The sequence below is a fragment of the Thunnus thynnus genome, chromosome 20 (genome assembly GCF_963924715.1).
Source record: "Thunnus thynnus chromosome 20, fThuThy2.1, whole genome shotgun sequence".
In the NCBI taxonomy this organism is placed as follows: domain Eukaryota; kingdom Metazoa; phylum Chordata; class Actinopteri; order Scombriformes; family Scombridae; genus Thunnus; species Thunnus thynnus.
Window position 1 is genome coordinate 19,747,349 of NC_089536.1, and position 24,364 is coordinate 19,771,712.

The 24,364-nt window shown below is 40.4% G+C and overlaps 1 protein-coding gene across 3 annotated transcripts in view; it reads right to left on the reverse strand.

The window, feature by feature from the left end:
* snx29 (sorting nexin 29) overlaps positions 1-24,364 on the reverse strand; it is a 149,285-nt gene that overhangs the window by 29,655 nt on the left and 95,266 nt on the right. For all 3 annotated transcript variants that reach the window (XR_010924791.1, XR_010924790.1, XM_067575602.1), the window contains exons 17-19: positions 23,265-23,320; positions 22,002-22,083; positions 296-436 (exon numbers count right to left, since the gene is read on the reverse strand). Coding sequence is in view for 1 of the 3 variants with exons in the window: in XM_067575602.1 (XP_067431703.1) it covers positions 296-436; positions 22,002-22,083; positions 23,265-23,320 (279 nt within the window). In the remaining 2 variants the exon portion in view is untranslated. The remainder of the gene's footprint in view (positions 1-295; positions 437-22,001; positions 22,084-23,264; positions 23,321-24,364) is intronic.

Consider the following 24,364-nt stretch of genomic DNA (forward strand, 5'->3'; position numbering starts at 1 on the left):
TAAGGGGGGCAGAGATTGTAATTAGAAACAGAATCGTCTTTATTGGCCAAGTATGCTTCCATACAAGTAATTTCACTCCAGTTTAGTGGTTCTCAGTGTACTTACACAGAAATAACAACACAACAATCTTATCTTTCATTGTTTTTTTGCTCATTTTGGTCATACTATAATTATCAACAGGAGGTCAGACATTATTCTTCATTCACCTACTCTACAGAAGGGGGTTAACAGAAAGACACCGTCACAGAGAAAAAGGCCAACAGTCAGTCAGTCAAACTGGTTTCAGTGAGCTCACCTTGTTCCCTATGGCTTTCTTGGGTGGGAAGTTGAAGGTGTCCACCTGTGGAAACTGGGACCTCAGGTGGTTGTGGAGCTCCCTGAACTCAGTATAACGCCTGTACACATTCCACTCATTGTCTAGGATGCGGATGTAAACCTGAGGAAAAGACATCATCATCAGTCAACCATCATCGAAGTTCTCAAATTAATAATTAAATATAATACAAGAGACAGTGTTTCTGTAGTTAATACTGACAGAATTCTCTTATTATATATGATTTTTAGAAAAGGAAAAATGAGAAACACAACAATATCACAATGCTTTTTTGCACCTCACATATTTGTCATTAAGCTCTCGCAGTGCCTTACAAAAAAATTATGAGATGAGTGAAAGAATGACTTCCTCTCATCCTTGTAAATGTGTATTTTCACTTACATACTGCAACACATAGCAGAGAAAGAGTCTGTCTATAGACATAACTGTGCTGCCACCATTTCCATGCACCATTAGCTGCTTTATTCAGACTCACAAAAGATAGAGGGAGCACAGAGAGAGGAGGAAAGATGAGCCTATTACAAGGAAGAGAGAACGAAAGAGAGCAGGAGATGGGCTCCATTTTCACAGTAGAAAACAGGGAATACAGAGACAGAGAGAGAGAGAGAGGGAGGTAGAGCAGAGCAGCTTTTGAGAATTCAATTTCAAAATGCCTGACCACAAAAACATACAGACTTGATTCAGGTACATAAAAACAGAAATCGATTTAAAAATCGACCCAGGAGTAGGTAGGCATAGATCCCCCCTACTGGGCAAATGAAAAAAATAAAGTAAACAAAGGCAAGAATGTCAAAACATGTTCCCTTTCAAACCCCACATAGTCCTGAAAGTGTCCATGATGGATTTCATGCAGCTTTTTAGAGGTCTTTTTTATCTGAATGCGGCCATAGTTATCTTTCCTTGGGGTAACTTTTTATTCTTTAAGCCTTCACTTACTGTAGGCTTAGGGTCAGATGAAGTTGACTGAGCATAAATACTGTGTGCTTAGGAGTGCTGAGCTTCACACTCACACTGTGAAACACACATTCCCTCTGAGGTGCCCAGTACAACCACAGTGTGGTAGACTGCTGGGCCCACTGGAGCAGCTGGGACAGAAGTGCTTCACCCTAATGCACCACAACAGTAGCAGCTGTGGAAAGGGAGAGTTTTAAACCTCTTTCAGACATGCACCCTGTTACACGATGGCAAATTTACAAGTTGTTCTCGTGTCTGAATGAGCACCTGAGTCACTTTTACCTAAAAATCGTGACGGCAATCTAACTACGTCGGAGCTAATAGCATTTTTGCATATTAACGTGAAAGCGGCAGGAGCACAAGGTTAAATACACAAACAGAAATTTAATACACATCTTGTTACATCTTATTAAGAACACTGTGATAAATGTATCACCCAATTATCATCTCTGATGCACAAAGAGATTAAAATCACTTTAATAAATCACAAAACACTGTGAGCTACTTTTTAGTCAGGGTTTGAGGAGGTTTTTCTTATGTCAGATCAGTTACAAAAATAATTTTTCGCGCTGATAAGTGTTTAATGTTTAATTTAGTGTTTAATCACAGCTTCAACTAAAAATATGTTTTGAAATCCACTGATGATGAATCCTGTGAGAGAACAGAAAACACATTACTACCTTCTTTTCATTAATTTCGAACTCTGCTTTCTCTTGCGCACCAGCTACCAAACATCACGCAAGCATGTAGCCTTTCTGTAAATGTCCGGTCATGTTTGAATGAAGCTGTAACGAGCATTTACGTAAAAAAAAACACCTGCGTCTGTCTGAATAACAAAAAGCCATCATTCTAACAGAATGATGAAGCCAGTCATGTAACGTATCCCATGTCTGAAAAGAGCTGTATTCACCTTATTTAGTTCAACCCAACATGAAACTTCACTGTAGTTTGTAGGACCATCAAAGAGTCCGCAATGTAAAAGAATCAACTAGTTTTCTTGTCTTGTTTGCCATAATACATAATACATAAAACAGAGGAAAAAAGAATGACTGTTTCCTCTATACCATGATTAGCTTGAGATTAATATAGGCATTCTGGACTCACTAGAAGACTTATATTACAGTTCTAAAGACATTTGATGTAATTTCATGCACTTGTCCTGCAAACAACAAACTGTCAGAGCTACAGAGCTCTCAGTAAATTCTGTGTTCAAGCTGTCAACCTCAAAGAAGATTTGACTGACATATGAGCAAGTAGATAATAACACCATTTTTGTTTTGTTTTGAGGCGCCTGTTCCTTTACCCAGTGATCTTTTGTCAGCACACACGCTCCTCTACAGTCTCAGTTAAATGGCAAAAATATAAAATGTGACATTTTGGACAGCCATTAAGAGGAGACTGACAGCTGGAGCTTTGTTAGCTGTCCCAAATGTCTCGTTCTTAATATTACAGCATCGGTGACAGACACGTCTAGACACTGTTAATGTTAAGAAAAAATATCAGTCAAAATGATACTTCACATATGGTTGAATTAATGATCTGAAATCATGTACCGTTATTCAAACAGACAGCTGCTGAATGAGTGGGAGGTGAGAAAGAATGTATATAAAGAAGGATGTATTTTTCTAACCATATATGCTTGCTTCTCTGACTCTATTTTATCAATTAACGCTCACTTTATCTAAAGTAGTGGTTCTTAAAGTGGGGTCCGGGGGATCCCCAGGGGTCCTTGAGGGGGTTCTGGGGGGGTCCCCAGCAAAAAGGGGAATAATTCATTTTCATTATATTTATATCCATTAGTAACATAATGACAGAATGTTTGACTATTTTGGTCACAGATTTCATACACTTTCTGTAATAAAACAACAAGCAAAAGTCTTGAATCAGATGGGGGACCCTGGGACAAGTCCTTGATGTAAAAAGTTTGAGAATCACTGATCTAAAGAATAATCATGAAATAGTAGAATAATATGCTTAAAGGTGATATGACTTTTATACAGTGGTATGAACACTAGTGAGTATATCCTGTATGGAAACTGCCTTTTGATGAAGGACATCTAATATAGACGGCTGTAATTTATGGGCATGACCTGCACATTAGGGATTAGGTTTGACCAGTGTGACTGTTTGGTTGATATATCTTGTTCCTTATTGTACTAAGAGCAGCTGCACTAAAGGAAAGACCAGAACCCATTGAATGATGGAGGTGGTTGACAAGATGAGAGCAGACACAGCGACTAATGGACTGAATACTTGTCATCTCTGCACTTTATGTTTGACCTACAGAAGCACATCTAAGTTTTTACCAACTTCTTTTTTGCAAGTTAGCAGAAAGACTGACTTTGTATATATATATATATATATATATATATACACATAGAGGCAGGGATCTACCACACCAGACAGGACCTAGACAGAGGAGCTAGAAAAGATGTGGGGTGTAAAGCGAACAGTGGTGCCAGTGGTAATTGGAGCACTGGGGGCTGTAACCCACAAATTGGGAAAATGGCTCCAGCAGATTCCAGGTACAACATCTGAGGTCTCTGTCCAGAAGAGCGCAGTCCTAGGAACAGCTAAGATACTGCACAGAACCCTCAAACTCCCAGGCCTCTGGCCTCTGGTAGAGGACCCGACCTTGAGGAAGACACACCACCACCACCATCCCCCCATGGGAGGGGGGTGAGAGTAGCAAGTTTATATATGTATACATATATATATATATGTGTGTGTGTGTGTGTGTGCGTGTGTGTGTGTCTTTCTATTGTAAAGAGAACCAATTTCAGTTGAAAACCAGCCAGTCCTCACAACTTCAAAGGGTAATTTGAGGGTTAAGACTTGGTTTTAAGGTTAAGGTTAGAATTGGGTTTAGGTTCAGTTTAGGGTAAACTTTGGGTTTAGGCATTTAGTTGTGATGGTTAAGGTTAGAGTAAGGGGCTGGGGAATGCATTATGTCAATGAGTGGCCTCACGAGGATATAAAGACAAACATATATACATATGTGTGTGTGTGTGTGTGTGTGTCTCTTCAAGACTCAGCTGACTAAACTGGACCATAACGAATGTTTGCATTGCGACACCTAAAAGATTCTTTGACTTTGTGTCAAAGTGTGTGTGAGATTATTTTGAAATTTATGATAAAAAAAAAGCAAATGGAAGTTCTGATATTCCTATTTTGGACATTGTCAGCTTTTGATAGATCACAGAAAATTACATGAAATCAATCAATGTCACTAAGGCAGTTTGGCTACTGTTCAGGTAGACAATTTTTTCACAAAGAGTCAAGATCAATATTTCATAATTCACAACTTCAGGCTAGCCTTGTCACAAGTGTTAAATGTGGGTGTGAGAACATGTTAATAAATAAGCACTCTGAGATTTCAATCACCTGCTTGTCCACAAACTCATATCAGCATGCCTGCCTCAATTACTCCATCATTGTAAAAACAGTCATGTCAGAGTCCAACTGAAGGCCACACTGAGCAATTAATGTAGCAAGTTGAGGGCCAGACGGTTTGTAATTTCTTTCATACATTATTGCTGAAGTGAGCAAAGCAAGGTTTGTTTTATTAAATATTCCATATAGGCTTGCTGAAATACCTTGCCTTTGTTTAGCATGTAAGCATCCCAACATTAGCTAATTAACTACAGCAAAGCCTGTTGGGAACACCATTAATTTTGCAGGTATTCCATCATAAAACAAAGCACTGAATAAATTTAAATTTTGACCTGATGATGACACCAGATGAAAAGTCGGGGGATCACCAAAGTTATTACAAAATTATGAGTGAGACATGAATGTCTGTACCATACTCCATCCAATAGTTTCATCCAAGATATTTCTCTCAAATAACAATTGTAAACCTCATGGTGGCGCTAGAGGAAAGGTCAGGATTACCAGAGTCATTAGGAGTCAGATACTGGGAACCATGACTGTCAGTACAAAATTTTGTCCCAATCAATCTGGTAGATGGTGAGATATTTCACTGCATATGTGGAAACTGGAAACTGCTGGTGGTGCTAAAGGAATTTTGAGTCAGTCCCTTATATTCCCTCTTGCTGCCATGATTACTTACTAGTGCACCAAATGTGCATTAATACAGTGTGTTAATTGGTTTTGGTCTTTCCAAAAGGCCACTTCACAGGCCTTAAAGCAGCCTCTCTGAGGGATTTCATAGAATATTATGTATCTTGAGCCAAAGAGAATCAAACTGTCTTCACCATAACTGTACAGGTTACATAACAAAACAAACAAAACATCATACTTCAGAGGCAAAGAGATGGAAAAATGAACAGAAGACAAACTATCCACTGACTGATTCTACATGTTATATAGCTGCATACAAGCACATATGTCTCCTGAGTCTATATACTAACCACTAATGGCTGCATTAGCAAAGATTTGACGATAGAATCAGTCCCATAGTGTCTGTAATTTCTCAGACATCAAATGGCTCCTCACATATGGCAGTATTAGCACAGCGAGCTTAATCCACTTTACACCGTCTCATTGGCATACTTATTTATGGCAACACATTAGCCTCTGCACACAGCTACCAGCTCCCTCCTCCTGACTAATCACAAATAGTCTTTTATTATCTCTGACAAAAATCTTGGTGACATCCAAACTGCAGCATCCGCGAATATTTGAGCACCGGTGCTTTGATATCTCCAATGAAAGCCGTCTTCAAACGAGGGAAAGGCCTCTAATCATGGTTCAGAGGGACCTCATGGAAAAAGGTTGATGGGTTTTGGCTGTTGTTGAAAGCTCGACTGTGATGGACACAGTCCTTTTGTCGGTATTTAAATGGCTTATGAGCATATCTGAGAAAGCATAATAATACGTTTGATGAAAATATGACCTCAATGAGTCAACATAAGAGGAAAAATCCACCTTTGGTTACTGAAGTATCAGCAATTTATAATATTAGGAAAGGGTTTTTTTTTTCAGTGGTGAAGTGCTTCAATTTACTTTTTTGGTATATTGATGTTTCTCACAAAATTCTTAACTACTATTACTCTTTTTTTTTCAATTTGGCCTCTTGAGAGTAATGTGGGGTCAGAAAGTTGTCTCCACCTTATACAAAGTGGATTTTTCACTTGATGCATAACATTCAAGCAGGAAAAAGAGCAAAGAAGCACTCACTGACTTCAGTCTGAGGAACTGTCTATACTGTTTACGGTTTACTGCTGATATATCAGGTGACAATCACTAATCAAACTCTCTCATCTACCAATAGAAGTATGGTTAGTAGGGCTGTAGTCTGCTGGTCGACTACCAAACTAACAAATTACCTGTGAACGTTCAGTACAGTTAGACCCAGCAGTCTCCATTAGGTTGGGCGAGTTCACAACTTTGAACTCGCCCAACCTAATGAAGACTGCTGGGTCTAACTGTACTGAACGTTTACTGAATCTGTTTCTCCATAATGACACAACGAGAACCCCCTTCAGGCCAAAAAAATATTTTTTAATATTTGATATCCGAATGAATATCCATTCATTTGGAAATCAATAGCATTTGGGAGTCTCTGTGCAGCACTGTTCCGGTACGTGAGTCCCTACGCTAAATATGAAGCCAGCAACCGGTTAGCTTAGCTTAACATGCAAACTTGAAGCAATGGAAAACCACTAGCCCGCTCTTTCAAAGATAATAAAATCTACCTACCAGCCCCTCTAAAGATCACTAATTGACAAGTTATATCTTCTTTGTTTCATTTTTACAAAAAACAAGTATACAAACAATAAGTTGTGTTACGTGCTAAACTATTTCTGGGGCGGGTACAGTGGAACCAGGCAACTGCTGGAGACTGAAAACTATAAATCTTCTCATCCAGCTCTCAGCAGGAAAGCAACTAAATAAGCGTGTTGTTGCACAAATTGTCACTTGTCAATTGTCAACTATTCCTTTATGCATATTTTAAGCACTTCTGAAGTCGACTGTCAGCCATATTATTTCAAAAAATAGAACTTTCATCCATCACAAAAATGTATCTCCCATGTAAATGGTTGTTGTTTGTTTTCTGTTGTACCTTGAAAGATTAAGGAAGAGCTTTTTTTAGATGCTCATTTCAATAAATTCGACCAATTCCTTTAGATCAGTGGTTACATTAAAGACATAATGTTATTGAGTGAGAACAGGATCCTCACTTTTGGAGGAGGCACAACAATAAAAAGTGATAGAAAAGACAGAGGAAATACAATGGTCAACAAAAAGTGAATTAGTTCCCCCTTTGTGTTATTATGTGCTATTTTTGGTACATGTCCTTCCAGTGAGTGATCAATCAATGTTAGATGACAGTTATCAAATGACATTAACTATGCCTGGATAGTGACACTATAATAAAAGCTGTTCTCTGTGTTTCTTCAGCCTGCTTAGATGTAAAAGGGCTAGCCTGTGCTTTAATTTATTTATTAAGATCCCCATTAGCTGACACATCAGTGACTTCAAGCTGGTCTCAGGTCTATATACACATCTACAACAATGCATGATTTCTAATTTCATGTGTGAAATGTGTGAAAAAATTCCAGCGTCTGAAGGAAACCCACTACAGCTGTAGAGATCATGCAAACCGCACACATAAAGGGAACCGAACCCACCAAACCAACATCGCTGTGGCCACAGACACAGCACGGCACCTTCCTGAGGAAAAAAGCGCTTGCATACCGTGAAATAACTTCAGAAGCAAAGATCTGAAACATGAAGTCTGTGAACGGATAATTGCAGCTTTTTCTTTGCTTTACATTTAACTGGATCTTTAGCCTGAGGGTATTCCAACACGGAGGTGGAACTAGAAGCATTTGTGAGCCACAGCTGAGAATTGCAGAAAGTGCAGATGATAATGATGTCTCTCTCCCTGCTGTTTCTCTCTGAGAAGACCCTGGTCTGTTGTTCCCAGATCTGACAGGCAGGATAACTGTGGTAAAAACTGTGTGCAAACTAGGCCTCTGCCTATTGGCAATCAGATCGTATATCTGTGAATGAAGGGATGATCGATGGGGGGGGTCTGGTGCACAGGATTTCTCCCGGTGCTCCCAATGGCAGGGTGCGTGCAGCGAGTGTGTGGTCGAGAGAGAGACTATGAAGTTAGCTGTATAGCTGTGAACGTAGCACTGCAATGTGTTTACAGTTATTTGTCAGTGCATAAATACTCCTACTATGCATTTAGAGACGTTTCTGTTGGAGCGGCACGTCCACCCACTGACCCCACTCAGCACGAGTGACGAGTGAATTTTAAATCCTTAATTACAAACTGGTCTGCCGTCTCTTTTCCATGGATCTCACACCCTGCATCTCCATATGCCTGCTCACCAAAACTGCTCTGTCCTCTAAAGGAGTAGTTAACGTTATGGATGGGAGCCTGAATAGAGGTGACATTGCAATTTAAAAAACATTCTAAATAAAATGTTCACTCTCTTTTGTAAATGTTTATTCACGTAACTTCAACTGTATTGCTTTCATAAATATTAAAGGTTTAATTAGTTCAAAGCTCCGTCAGACGCTGGGCCAGCTTACTTAAGGTGGACTGACCTTTAAGGTGGACTAGCTATTCTCATTTAGTGGCAATCTAAGCCACTCCTAAACAGATAACAGAGAAACTGCTGCTCAGCCTCCTCCGATGCTGCTGCTCTTGACATCCTAAAGAATAGATACTGTGTGGAGGGGAGCCAGTGGATGCAGATGAGGAAGAGACAAGAAGGAGGAGGAGGAGGAGGGAGGAGGAATAATGTTGTTGGAAAAGTGAAGAGGAGGAGGAACTAAAGACATTCAAGAGAAGGAGCGACTATAGTTGAACCACTAAGAGAAAAGAAGAAAAACAGATGGATGGGCCAGGAATTGGACACCAACAGACTGCTATGTACACTTTAGAGTAGCTTGATTCATGGATTTGGTGGTGTTGCAGTTCCTGCAGGGGAATATGAAGCGTTTTTACATGTTGAACCGTACCCTTTTGTTGGCTAACTACTCCCTGTCCACAGATAAAAGCTGAGATATTTATTTTGTCAGATAAAATAAAGGCATTCACCTTAAGTGTGTCCTACACCCTCCGTCTCTGCTCGAGGGAGGTTGCTGGAGGTTTATGAGGTGGAGGTGAGCACTTAAAAACACAGAGGGGAAAAAGACCTCCTCTTGAATCTGCCTCACCAATTACCTTACCCTTGACTTCTTCTCCTACAGCAAGACATTTAACAGGAAGAGCTCACAGTTTCATGCATGTACTTAACATACCTACTAAAATTACATTCATTATTCTTTATTTCACCATCCACATACTGTCTACTGTGAAAATGTTCCTAGAATTGGGAATACTGAATGTGGCAAACACATCAATACATCACATTTGTTTTGAAAAGGGAAGCATCTGGTGTCTCACGGATCCTTCTCATCAGAATGTAATAACAGCAACTAAAAAAATAGGTTTTTTTCACACATTTTACTGACTAACCAAGCCTTCCTGTCAAATCCCTGTCAAATATTCTATTTTGCTATTTGAACTGAAGAAAATGTCACATCACTCTACAAACATCAGCAAACAAGACTCTCCCTGCCACCAGTCCCTGAGTGCATTTTGTTGCTTTTAAAAGACAGCATTTTGTGGACATAAACATGAGCACTGGTGAGCAGACTGTGTGTACATTTTCAACATAATCAGTATGCAAACAGATGTGTTCTATTAAATACGTACAGTGGAAAGTCAAAATAATGTAGTTGTGGAAAAGGACTTCAACTCAGAGGTAATTTAATGCCACTTACAAACACTGCTATAAAGCTGGGTCATGTTTGATTGAATGCAGAGTTTGCAACATTTCTTTCCTATAAAAGAGGTCTGGCCAAGCTAGCAGCGTGGCTCTAGGGACGATTTGTCAAAGGCAGTCATTCCACCACTATGGTCCATGCTGAAATATCTATTTATTATCGGATGGACTGCTACTAAATTATGTACAGACATTCATGGTCCCCAGAAGCTGAAGCCTCAGAGCCCTTTTTTTGTGGCAGTGCAACAACCAGTGCAAGCAGTGCTCCGACAGTTTGGTATTTTCTCCTGGCCTTGGGATCCCTCAGGAAGAGCTGGAGGGTGTTGCTGGGGTGAAGGATGTCTGGGTTTCCTTACTCAGTCTGATGCCACCATGTCCCAGTCCCGGATAAGTAACGGAAAATGGATGGATGGATGGATGGATGGATGGACTTGAAGATGTCCACATAGTCTGAGCACTGAAGACTACCACTTTGCACTAGGGCTCCAACTAACGAAAAAAAAAAGTCCATCCCAAGTTCCCAGAGCCCAAGCTACTCTTCAAAATGTCTTCTTGTGTCCAACCATGGTCCAAAACCCAAAGATAATCAATTTATTATCATAAATTAGAAAATATTCACATTTGGGAAGCTGGAACCTGTGAGTGTTTCAAACTTTTGCTCAAAAAAATTGCTTTTAAACCATTATTTGATTCTCAAAATCATTGCAGAATAATTTTCTACTGATCGACTAAACAATTAATCATTGCAGCTCTTCATTTGACTTTGTCCAATACTTTGGTTTATGACCACATATATAAACTAGTGATGTTCCCATCAGCCTCAGCTATACTTTGTGTTTAGTGCAAATTAGCAAATACTAACATGCTAAACTAAAATGGTGTACATGGTAAACATTACTTGCTAACATGTTTACACGTTAACGTCATCATTGACAACAATCAAGACAAGACAAAGCAATCACAAGTTGAAACCTCCATGGATGTAACGGACAAGTTCATCATAAAGGAAGTTGACAAAATACTGCAGTGCAAACTAATGACCCACAACCCACAAATGTTGTCTTGTTGATTTGCAAATTAATATTAATATATAATTTTTGGCAGAATTTACAATGGTGCTTGATGTTATGTTGTCTTGTCCACAAAGAGGAGAAATATTTATGGTCAATATTTAAGGTCAGTGAAAAAGTCCGAATGCAAGTGGTAAGAACACACTCAGGTACAGAACGTCAGGACATTAACTGCTCATCGAGTCGCCCTCATTGTAAAATATGACTTTTAAGGCTCAGATGGAAAACAGCTCTTTCTATTTTCCAGGCTTCTCTTTCTCCTCTTCACACAGAACAGCCATCAATACACCGACACTGTAAGCTTTTTATCACTTGAGGACTCAGCACAAGTTCTTTAAGACCTGCGGGTGGTAACCAGATATGAGCGTTCAACGTCTAAGTTGGAGGCTACCTTGGAAAAACTGTGACGCCCCGGTGGGAGGACATGCCGCAGCTCTTATCTCCGTCTTTTATCACGATTGATTCTCTTATTCTGTTCTCTTCATCTCCCACCCCCTTCTCCTGTCAACTCCCTCCCTCCCACTCCTCCTCTCTGTGCGTCCCTCCTCGAACACTTGACTAAAAACTCAGTCACGGTAGGAGACTCGTTCTCTCTTCCCCCTTTCATGTGAATGAATGAGTCACTGACAAGTCCTGAGAATTGGCTTTGAGCGTAGTAAGGAAGCCAGTGAGCAAATGATTGAGAGTAAGGGCGGGGAGTGGAGGATGTAGAGCAAAGCAGAGTTGAATTGAGACAGAAAGAAAGAGGGGAGGTGAAAGCTGAGTGATGAGAAAAATGAAGCATGAGAGGGAGAGGCACACAATTAGAGACACAAACAAAATGGGTAACTAAAAATTGAGAGTAACAAGGTAGAGGGAGCATAGAGAGCAGAGCAGAGAGGGGAGGTTAGGCGGACTGACAAATTACGCTCTATCCCGAGATCTAATCAGATGTCTTGAGGCTAAAGTAGAGATCATCACACTCCCTCCTGACTCCCTCGAGGGCACAACACCGTAACCAGCCAAATCCCGATTTTGCTGCCCTATCCCCAAAGGGAGAGAGGGGCCAAGCTGACTTCCCATCCCACCTCTCACATCACATTTCCAGCTGCTAACGATACATCTTTGAAGTTTTTATTGGAGGGCGGCTAGCTGATGAAGTGCCGCAGCAGGACTTCACCTCAGCTCTGACTGCCGGGCGCCCTTCAAGAGCCCATAAAGCTCAGTGTTGCTTTGCTAAATTTAAGCGGGGTTAAAATCCAGATGATGTAGAGACAAAGATGCTGTTTGATTAAAAGGATCAGAGCACTTACCAGCAAAACGATGCCTTAACTCAGTATAGTACAAGTACGATGCATGGTGCCGTAATATGGAAAATTCACTGAACTAATTACCATTATCCTAAATTATAGGCTGTTCAGAGATTCAGAGCTTGCAAATCAAAGCGGTGTGGCTTTACAGGTATATAATATACACAATGAAATCAGTACCTGTACAATGTCATGGATTCCAATAACAAAGCCCTGAAATACCTTTGTGAGAATTATAATGTTTAAGTTTTTTTTGTCATTGTGTCAGAAATGTGTTGAATCATTCTGTGGTCATCTTAGACACCATCTTTTCTTTTTTTTCTTCTTTTTTTTTATTAGATTGCACTATCACACAGTCCAACACAGCAACACCAAAAATCTCAGGCTCATAAATGACTATAGAGTTGAATTTGAACCTTTCTGACTGTGTCAATGTAAATTGAATGCTTCAATAGTCGAGCATTGACAACAACAATTTGAGCATGTGACAAATAAAAGCTTTGATTCTTGAGCATCTGAAAGTCAAATTTATCAGCCAACAGTGGCCCCGTATCACAGATATATCAGTAATGATGTGTATGTTCTCAGATAAATGTTTTATTGGTAGAATTTGTTTGTATACTGTACAGACGTTCAAGTGAGTTTTTTGTTGTTGTTTTTTATAATTATTATTTCAAAGATTTGAATCTCAATGACATTTACTTTTCAAGATTAACTGTACTCTCAGATCTACTGTTACTGTTATCTTTGATATAAAATTTTTATTTCAAATATAAAACATCTTCACTCTGACATCACTATGTTTGTTTATGTTTTGTGCTTAAGCACAGTAAAAGGATATTTGCTGACACATTGTTATGGCCGCAACTAATTATATTCATTGTTGATTATTTCATAATTTGCAGGTTATTTTTTTAATTAATTGATTAGTTGTTAAGTTTATGAAATGTCAGAATACAGTGAGAAATGCTCAGAATAATTTCCTAACGCTCAAGATGATATCATTAAATTGCTTTTTTTCCCCTTCTAACAGTTCAATCTTTCTACCTCATAAGGAAAAGAGAGGAAATATTTACAATTGTGAAGCTAGATCGAGGAAATATGTGTCATCTTTACTCAAAATTGAAACTTGAAAAACCATTGTTTTTCTAATGATCAACAAATCTATGAAAAACTAATCTTTTCAGCTGTAAGTGTCATCACATTTTTATTATTGTAAAGTACTGATATGAGTATCTGCCTCAAAAATCCAGTATTTGTTAGTCACTATTGAAGATCTGGTGTTTATTGCAGGGCTGTTGTATTAGTTTGCTTAATATTGTACGAGTGTTGCCCTCATAGTAGTTGTAGTTGATAGACTGGCTGTAACATTCAAGTCACAGTACACGTCCATCAACAGCTGTGTATCTTGTTTAAGTGAAATTGAACGAGACATTGAACCTCAACCTTCCCATTGTGAATCGCTCTGGATAAGAGGCACTGACTTAAGTGCCTAAAATGGAAATGTAATGTAAATCATGCTGATGCTGAAGTTGATGTGGTGCCCGTGCTGCAGTGTGCAGCGGTAAAAGCAGCCTCCATGAGGGGTTTAATCTATGACTGATGGATGTAAGACCAAGACAACGATTGTAATTATCATCATCATCATCATTGTAAAACATTTATCATTACCATCATCAACACAATAGTTATCTCCCTCTGTCACCAACCAACCATAATCACCCACATACGCACACACACACACAGATTCTTGTATGTGCATGACAGCGAGCAGACAGAAAAAAAAAAACACACCCGAGATCATCAACATTACCCATATTTAAAAACAGAACATCCATCTGTCTTTGAATGTAACACATGCGCTCACACTTACACACATACATGCTCAAAGCTCACATTAATACATATGGATGTATTGTCTCATCTGCATAGCTAAGGCGGCCCATCACCATGCGGGGTTAGCCTCTGGCTAATCAGCACGACTCACACCGAGCGGGTCTGGATGTAAAGTTTACCCCCTCGACAGCCACAAGTCTCCAAAGCCAAACCCAATGGCTAATATAGAAATTACAGGTACTAATACATTTCCCACACTGCATTTCTCTGGGGACGGCAGTCCTTTGCAGGCAGCAGGGCACACATCTGAAAGAGTGTCAGCGAGGACGTCTCAATTATTCATTGAGTGGCTGATTTATGTGGTTTCATATGGTGCATATTAAAGGCTTCGGGAGGCATGGGGAAGCCAAAGATGGTTTATGTAACTGCTATTAATTGGGATCTCTCACTCTCTTTCTCCAGCGCAACACAAACAGCTACAGTTAAAGGTACTGTACTGTATTGTATGTATGACAACAAGCATAAAAAGATAATACGAAGGTGCCTTTTAAAAATGCAGCAGACACGAGTGCGCATATGCTTTTTACCTACAGTACAATACATCTTAAATCTAGTGTAGTTCTATAGAGAAAGGAAAAAAGTGAAGGACAGAAAGAGGAAAGAGAAAAGTTATAGTAGACATTATCCAGCCTTATTAGCATAATTAAAACAGTGAGAAGTTTGCAGTGAGTCCCTGACTTCGCGTGGACATTATAGGCTCAGCTTTTTGCTGATCAAAGAGAATTGCTCATTTGGAATATATGCACATACAGTATATCTATTAAATGTATATATGTAAAGCAGCCAGTGAGTTGTGGATCAGGGGTGCTAGTTCAACATTTCTATATGCTGTAATGTACACACTGTACACTCCATTCACACTGCATCCCATTTGCACCATGCCACACTGATTTGAACAAAATTGTTTTTTTTCTAGTGAAGAGTCCCTCATTTTCACCTTTGTGGATAAAATAAATCTAAGAAGTGTTCATCTTTGTCTCATCTGGGAAGTGGTGCAAGGTTAAATCCGTGATTCATTGTTGTTGTCAAACTGCTGTGGAGGTGGGAGGGTCTCAATCGTTTTGCCATGGAACTCATCATCAGGAGCAACGCCACTCTCCAAACCTATCTAATCACCGTGAATGGAAAATGATTGGGAGAAGATTGACAAAAGAGCGGGAGGAGGTCAAAGAAAAAAAAGAGGGGGTAAACTTGGGGAGAGGGAGAGAGGTGAGGGAAGAAAAGAGGAGAGAAAGGACAGATGGATGAAAAAGAACCAGAGAGAGATAATGAAAGAAACCAGAGAAAAGTGGGAGGCGGAGAGAGGTCGAGAGATGGATGATGATGAGGGGCTAAATCCGTGAAAGGGACAGTAAACACAATGAGTTTGTTGGGCCAAAACTTAAATAAAATCCAGCTCCATTGCAAGCTGAAGCATTAAGAGGAAATAGATGAAGCTGACTTATCTGTGATTCTATAATGGTTTTCGGGTTTTTCTACAAGTGATTAAAAGTTGCGGAAAGTGAAACTTTTCCACATGCTTCCCTAACATTAATGGCATGTTAGTGTGTCTGCACTGTATGTGTGTTTGAAGGGGGGTTAAGTAGTGACTAATCAGGCCTTTCAAAGCTCCTTTTTTCCCTCTTCTGGTGTAAACTAACAGGAAGAGGTGTGAAGATGTTTGCCTAAAACTGCAAAGGAAACTGTTTTTATCAGGAATTCACACCACAAGCAACTTGTAAAATTAGTCTCCAAAAGCAGAGTCAGACTGTAAGACTAAGCTGGCAAGTGATCGCAATTATCTTCTCTTTGTTAGCGAGGAAAACTTTATTGCATTTATTGCAAAAAGTATATGCCTCCTACTGCTATGACCCCATAGGTACGACACCTTGAAATCAACGACCTGAAAGCTCCTATAAGACAGCCGCATAGCAGCAGTGAGTTTCTCAGCAGGAGAGCTTCTGACAAGAATAATGTAAAATACCTTGAGCCAAATGGCATTATTCATAGTTGAAGGCTTTTATGTTGTATTGAATACTAACATAAGGTGAGTGACAAGCCCTGACTTTACCTTTGTCACACTCGAAGATGACGAAGATATGTGGGGAAAAAAAACTTTGTTGGAGGGAGAATTTAATGTCTGGAGAAGGCAACACACACCTGTCGCATTGTGTAGCGTCATGTCAGTTGATGCCCACAACACACACAGAATGCACCAGACAGTCTGCCTACGCCCCTCTAAAGATCCCTTATTAACACCTTATATCTTGTTTGTTTAATCTGTACAAAAAACAAAGAGTTCAAATGATAATTCACTGCTTTACAGGGATTATGTGCTGGACTACTTCTTGGCCAGGACCAGTTGCCACAAAGAATGTCAAGAACTAGGAATACTAGGAATACTAAGAATGATTTGTTTTGCAGGTATTTGGTCATAAACCAAAGTGTTGGACAAATAAAAATTTGAAATGAAAATAGTTAAGGGATCACGAAAGTTACTACAAATAATCCTGAGTGGAACACAAATGTGTGTACCAAATTGTATGGCCATCCATACAGTTGTTGTAAGGATTATTTCACCACACATGTAAACCTCATGAGGAAAAGTCAGGGGATCAACAAAGTAAGTGGGGACCACAGATATCTAATCAAAAAAAATCATGGAAATCCATCCAACAGTTATTAAGATATTTTAGTCTGGACCAAAGTTGTCAACTGACCAATAGACCCATTGCCATCCCTAGAGCCAAATACCTCTCCTTTAGTTTGTCACTTTTAATCCGTATTTGAGTTCTAGCTAATGTCCTTATTGCACACACAACTCCACACCACAGACCCTGACAACATGCAGGATGGCCGCCACCTCATTCCTTGAGAAAAGAAAAGAGTTCCTAATCAGCTTCTGACCGATGCTCTTTTCACAACACAATACCAGCCTAAAATACACAGGTAATGAAAACACAGACACTCCTGCGCACACCAAATGACTCCTCGTGTTCGTTGATGGCGTGCAAACGCTGCTTCGTTCCCTCCTCTCATAACAGCCTATACTGTTGGTATTGGGTGGGAGGGAGACACTGATTTTCCGCGACTGGTATAATTCTCTCATTATGAGTTCAGACGGCAAAAAGAGTCACAGGGAGGGATGGAGCAACGGAGGGATGAGGGCCCAGAGGCACAGCGTGCCACAAAGAGCAAAACTCGGCTGATAATGGAGCAAATCTATCAGTCTCCCGCTCTCCATCTCCATCTGTCTCCCGTCATCCATCCACAAGCCTTACTGAGCTTTAGATGGAAGTCATTTCAGAAAGCTTGGAGAGAAAAGTGACTCTGAAAAAAAAAATGCAAAGAGGGAAAATGGAGTACAAGCAGTTATACCCCTCGCCATAATGCCATGCAATCTGGTTGAGGGAGGGAGATGGATAGGGCGACTGAAAGAGAAGAGAAGAAGAGAAGAGAGAAAGAAGCAGACATTTAGGGACACACAACATGAGAGGGGGTGTTTCCTCCTCTCTGGGTGGGCTTAGCAGCAGCACAGGGCTGTTAGTGTGCTTATTTTCAACCACAAGGTTGCTGTGACCTAACTTAGGCATCGGCTTCTAAAATCCCATTCACTCTCCAAGCCTCCAAAAACCCTCTCTAGCTTCGGCTATGGCTCATTTCTCTCATCATTGGTTCAATTTTGCAAGCATATGTGTGTGCAAGAATGTGAAAAAGACTGAGAAAAAAAAGCCCATGCACCCGCTTGAGGGTATTTTATAGAGACCCCTGCCTTCTCCCCATGATACTCTCTGGTCTTTCAGGCTGTTGGCTCGGTGTTCAATCACCACAACCACCTCACCTTAACAACAATGACTCCAGTAACCTTGGCTATCCATTAGCCTGTCTAAGAACAAAAGCTGTTTCCATAGGGAGCCATTAGACGAATATAGCTCTGGGAAGGGAAGTATCCAATACACCAGATGGGCTGCGCTTTATACCAGTTCCAGGGCTGGACAGCGGTCTCACAGAGACCGTTATTGAGAAGGAGAAATTAAACTCAATCAGTGCAACACATGAAAATGCTCAGGTTTGATGTTGGAGTCAATCCATGATTCTAATAACTGCAGGTGGGCACTGAGGATTGCCCAAAGCAATCATGATATCTACATACTCCAAATTGTTTCACATACTTTTAGACTCTATTATCATGTATAAAAAAATATCTACCAATCATTGAGAAGAAATTGAGTTCTTTTATGTGTTGATAGGAAATGGGCACACTCATATTAGGGTTATACAGGGTTGGTGCAACACCAGTCTGTTACAAATTCTCTGAATCTGTGCTTTTATGACAGCACCATCATGATGCACCCACCTGTAAGTACTACTGAATAAATAAGCTGCCAAATTGCAGGGAACAAGTCACTTTCCCCACACTGTGCTGCGATTTCAATGTGAGCCGCTTTCCACAGAGCTTTTTACTGCCACCAATGCAGAAAATGCTAATTCTAAATAATTTTCATCACATTTGGTGAGAAATTATCAGATTTATTTGCCACTGTGTCCACAAAGGAGGAACACTGACCCACAAATCTGTGTGAGTGGGTCCAAGGCTGTTGAGTGATGGGAACATGAGAAATTACAACAATGAATCTCATTTGCCATCGTCATGCCTCTGTCCTGTCACAAGGACGGAGATAATTTCACACAAAAAGGTGTCAGACAGCTCTCAGCACCAGCCCTGAGTTGTGAATTTACATCTATTATGTATAAGTTGAGCCGGGCTGAGCTCGGGAGTCAGCCAGTCCTGACTATCAGCTAGAGCTGAGAATGTGTCACCTGTCTCTTCCGTCCCATATGGTTTCCCCTGACTAACGTTACAGCTGTACCTCCTGGCTACAGAGTAGATAAAAGCACAGCGCGTGTATGTGTGTGTGTGTGTGTGTGTGTGTGTGTGTTTCTGTCTGACAAGTGTTTCTGTACAGCGTGAAGAAGTGTGTCTACTACTACTGTACTACTACTACTGTACCTGTGCTTGCATGTGTTTCCCATGTGTATCTGTATATGTGCACATTAATGTGTGTGTCTACATGAACCTGCATTTTTATCATTTTCTGTAAATACCTGTGAGAAGTTATGTGTCTTAGTATTTTCTTATATCTGTGTGTGTGTATTCTATCCACTGTGCATTATATCTGTGTCTGCACTACAATCCATGTGTGTCAGTGCAACAATCTGTGTGTGTGTGTGTGTTTCTGTCTCAAAGGGGGGAAACCGGGGGACAGCTGCAGTGTGAGAGCCGAGGTGTAACACCTTTTTAATGTGACAGACACTGTAAAACAGTCACCGAGGGAATGAGCCACCGTTGTCTACTTTGCTCGATAACGTGACAGGTACAAGAGGCAGCAGCAGTTTGGTTTGTTAGGCCGCTCTCGAGTCCAGTTCCCAACACACCTAACTTAGATAAGTACCTGGCACAGAGCTCAGGAACCAGTATTTTAGTTAAGTCAAGTTGTGTGAAACTCATTGGTGTAAATGTCAGAAGTTGCGATAAGTCGTGATTACAAACTCGGACGTGAAGCGCAGTGCCCATTTTGGGATTAATTAGGTCTAAAAAAGCTTTGGCCTTTGAGTTACCAACAGACACAGTTATGTTGTAACAGGAGGCAACAAAAGAAGTGGTTGTCATGTTAAAGATGTTCCTCTGTGATGGAAAAGATCAGTGAGAAAGAGGCTTTAACTAAACTTTCTTTTATTTATCATTTTCTTTTCTTGGCACACTGACATGACATTATGTTCTAGACCAGTGGTTCCCAACCTGGGAGTCAGGACCCCCTAAATGGGCCAAATCTGTGGGGTTGCTAGATGATTCAGAGGACAGAATAGAAGAAAAAATGTATTTCTGCTGCACCAAATTATAATCTTCACCTTTTTTCTGCAAATTATGAGGTCATTTTATGTAGGAAGAGAGAAAAGGTCACTCTTTGGTTGAACTGATCACAACTGGTAAATGACTGCAAACTGTGATTAGAGGTTGCAAGAAGGCTGTTTTTTAAGGGGTCCCAGTCCTTTTCTGGGCATAATGGTCCTCTGCTAACTTTTTCTAATTTTTACTACTTTACTTTACTATTGACATGACAGGCTTACATTTTGAACCAGTCTAAGACTAAGAGCCTACAGCCACACTAGTGCTTCTGTGAGGGTGTGCAAAGCACAGCACAGCAATGCTTTGACCTAAATGCTAACGTCAGCATGCTTACTTGCTTACAACAAAAATGCCAAACATTGTTTAGCAAGTATAATGTTTAACATGGCCATCATCTTAGCTTACTGTGTTAGCATGCTAATATTTGTATATTAGCTACAGATGAGGTATTAAAAAAATGAAAGCCTTTGAAATGATGATGGTGCCAGTGGAGAAGTCAGATCGCCAACGTCTCCACCAAATTGAATGGTAATTCATCAAATATTTGTTGTATATTTCACTTAAAACCACAAATGACAGACTAACCAACATAGCCATCCATAGAATCGCACAGCTAGCATGGCTAAAAATGACACATAGCAAAACCATATACAAAAACACACACCAAAAACAAGTTTGTTATGGGGCTTTTTTCCTCCATCTTTATTCAAGAGCGTGGTCTTTCAATTTGAGAGCATGATTTATTGATTTCACATCCAGATTTTGTAATTCTTTCCCTCAAACCCTGCCCTCACACTCAAATAGCCCCAGCTTGTGCTTAGATTTGCTCTGCTTCTGCTCAAACTGTATGCTCGCACTTAGATATAGTGTTGCTTGCATAGATTTCCTGCTCCAGCTTCAGCCCTTCTCCTCACATTCAGACTGCTTCTGTGCGCTCATGAAGCATCTGCTGTCAGAACCAGTGGAGTCGTCCCCTGCTGGCCATTAGATAGATTGCAGATTTAAGGCACTTACACATTGACTATTCAGTACCTGAGCTACACAGATGAGATGAACCCAGTTAAAGAGTAACCGCCCGTACAGGACGCTCTAAGAAGTAAAATGAACATGCCCACAAGGAGGCAGGGATCATTTCATTGGTCAACACTACACCTGTCATTCTATTGGTCGGGGGATTTTCACAGGGTTTTTGCACAAACAATCCAGGAGCAGAGCAGACATTTCACAAGTGCACAGAAGCAGCCTGAGTGTTTAGGAGAAGGGCTGAAGCTGGAGCAGGAAATCTGTGCAAGCAACAACATATTTTAGAGCAAGCATACAGTTTGAGTAGAAGCAGAGCAAATCTAAGCACAAGCTGGGGCTATTTAAGTGTGAGGGCAGGGTTTGAGGGAAAGAATTACAAAATCTGAACGTGAAATCAATAAATCACGCTCTCAAATATAAAAGACCACGCTCTTGAATAAAGATGGGAAAAAAAGCCCCATAATTTGTCACTGCCTATCCCAATCTAAGGCTAAATGTTCTGTTTAACCTCATGAGTAGAGTTGAAGGGGAAAAAAAAGCCCTGAGAGCAACGATGCTAATGAATGCTGCTGCTGATGAGGTATGAATACAAACTTTGGTAAATGTAGGATTATATCAGGGCTTGCTCATTTGTTCCTTCACTCCTTGGCTTAATGAACTTGTAACCCTGTCCCTCTTTTGTTTTGTTTTGTTTACATGTGTACCTCAGTAAAAACAGAATGATGAGAGGACTCTACTTGCTAGTATTGCCCGGTAAACAGAATCCACTGCTCGAACAGACATGTCAAGGTTTACCTGATAGACGTGGTAGGCGTTGGCAGCTCTGCCCTGCAGGAACACAGAGGGGATCCACACGTTGATGAGAGCGCGATGAGCCCTGAGTGACACAAACAACAACCATCCTCACTGCCGTCGCCATTATCATCATCATCATCATTATCATTATCACTGGCAGCAGCAACATCAACAGTGTGTCGGCACTACGCTTGGAGAGCTACAGCAAATTACAGCTCACTCTGGTAAAACACCTCCAAATCTAATTTGGTCATGAACTGAGAGCGGAACGAATGAATGAATATATGAAATCAAACAGTGTTTAGCTTTGCTCACTTAGTAAATTGGAGAGAAAGAATAACTTATACTGAGAGAGCAGATTTTATTAGGATATACGGACTGATTAAGCCAGAGTGTGATGTTAGCTCTTACAAGATACAAAAGAAGAAAGAATCCAAAGGTAAGAGTGAAAACAGATAAAAAGAATGGAGCAAGAAAAAGACAGTAGAGGATGTTTATATGCAACTAATTTGTTTCACCACATACACTTAGACAAAAAAGCATAATTGCCTTGATTATATTCAGTGACAACATTTGTTCGAGTGAAGGGAGTGCGGTAATATGGCATGTTACATTAACACAAATTGTATTATTATTAATTTTATGTCTGCATGTGAAATATTCATATTTGTGCAGCAGGTTAGCTTTGCTTAGCACAAAGACTGAGTCATTTTTTTTACACTTCTGTTTTTTTGTATGGATTAAACAAACAAGATAAAAACATGTTAATTAGTGATCTTGAGAGGTGCTGGTGGGTGGATTTTGTTACCTTTTAACAGAGAGACAGTCTAGCTGTTTTCTCTTGTTTCCAGTATTTGTGCTTTGCTATGCTAACCACCTGCTGGCAGTAGCTTTATATTTACCATCGCTACAGCTAACCTGCTGCATAAGTTTAAATATTTACTGTACAGACATGACAGTGGTGTCAATCTCCTCATCTAACTCCTGTATTAACATATTTCCAAAAATGTCAAACTTTCCTTTAACCAAGTGCTACAAGTGCCTCTACATACTGAAAAATATTGTAATACAAGAGCTGACATTGTAGGGAAAACAAAAGTAATATATTCATTAAAAATGTTTCCTCATTAGATTGATAAAATTGATAAAAATATAATTCAAAATGTGACTTATTGGCCTTTTGCAAATTAATTGTCTATAAACATAATTTCTTGGAGATCAGGGGAAACAAGTGTAAGTGAGAAGATAAAGAAAAATTCTTACGTCTCAAAATCTGAGAGGCTGGGGTCATCTGAAGTCTGGCTTAAATCACCTGGAACCTGGAAAAAAGAGAGATCGATAGTAAAGTTAGAGATTCATTACACATACATTACAAACTCATATATAAATATAGCATACACACACACACACACACACACACACATACACACAGATCACCTAGTAGAAAGTGCTGCAGTATACTGTTTATTCAGCTGGAATACACATCTGGAATTCCTCTACAGGCACATATGTGTTGTGTGTGACACTGTTAGTGTCCTCCGCTGCTGTCGGATAACAGTGGTTATCCAGATGTGACACCCTCGATGCTATTGTATCTGTTTGTTGATGTGTGTGTGAGTCCATCAAGCCTATGATTTGTTTCACTCCTTCCATGCTTCCAGGTCCCTTGAGGGACAACATGACCAGGTCCAGATGTTGGTCATCTGGATGTGTGTGTGTGTGCGTGTGTGTGTGTGTCATCCAGAGCTGGCATTTCATCTTCTCAGCTCTTCCTGACAAACTATCTAAACCTGGGCTAAAACACTGTCACCACAGGGTCTCCTGCCTCCAGGCTATAATCAAATGCTCCAAGAGTGACACTCACACACTCTCACACACACACACACACAGACACACAAACACATGCACCATGAAAGTAACTGAAGTGTGAGAAGTGGAGAGAGAGACACAGAGGTATAGAGGTGGAGAGAAAGTGACCAGGGTTTGGTCATCTGCAGCAGCTCGTGGTGGCTGGAAGCATGTAGCAATCAGGAGCCAAAGATGGACACACACACACACAGAGTGAGCGGTCCAGCAGAGCAGGGCTGAAGCTGAGGATAAGAGGTCCTATCGTCCGCCCGGGGCTCCCATCACTGCCGCTGCATTAACTCACACCATGGATGGTGTGTGTGTGTGTGTGTTTGTGTCCAGACTGCTTCGAGCTCCCCTGAGCATGACCAGATGTTGGCATTCTGTGTCTGTTTGTCATTATTGTACAAGACAACTTTGAAAGTATGAGGCAAAAGTAGTTTGTTTGAATAGCCCTTTAACAGAGGAAGTGGGTAGTTAGCATAGCACTGATAGCTACAATTGATCAACAGACA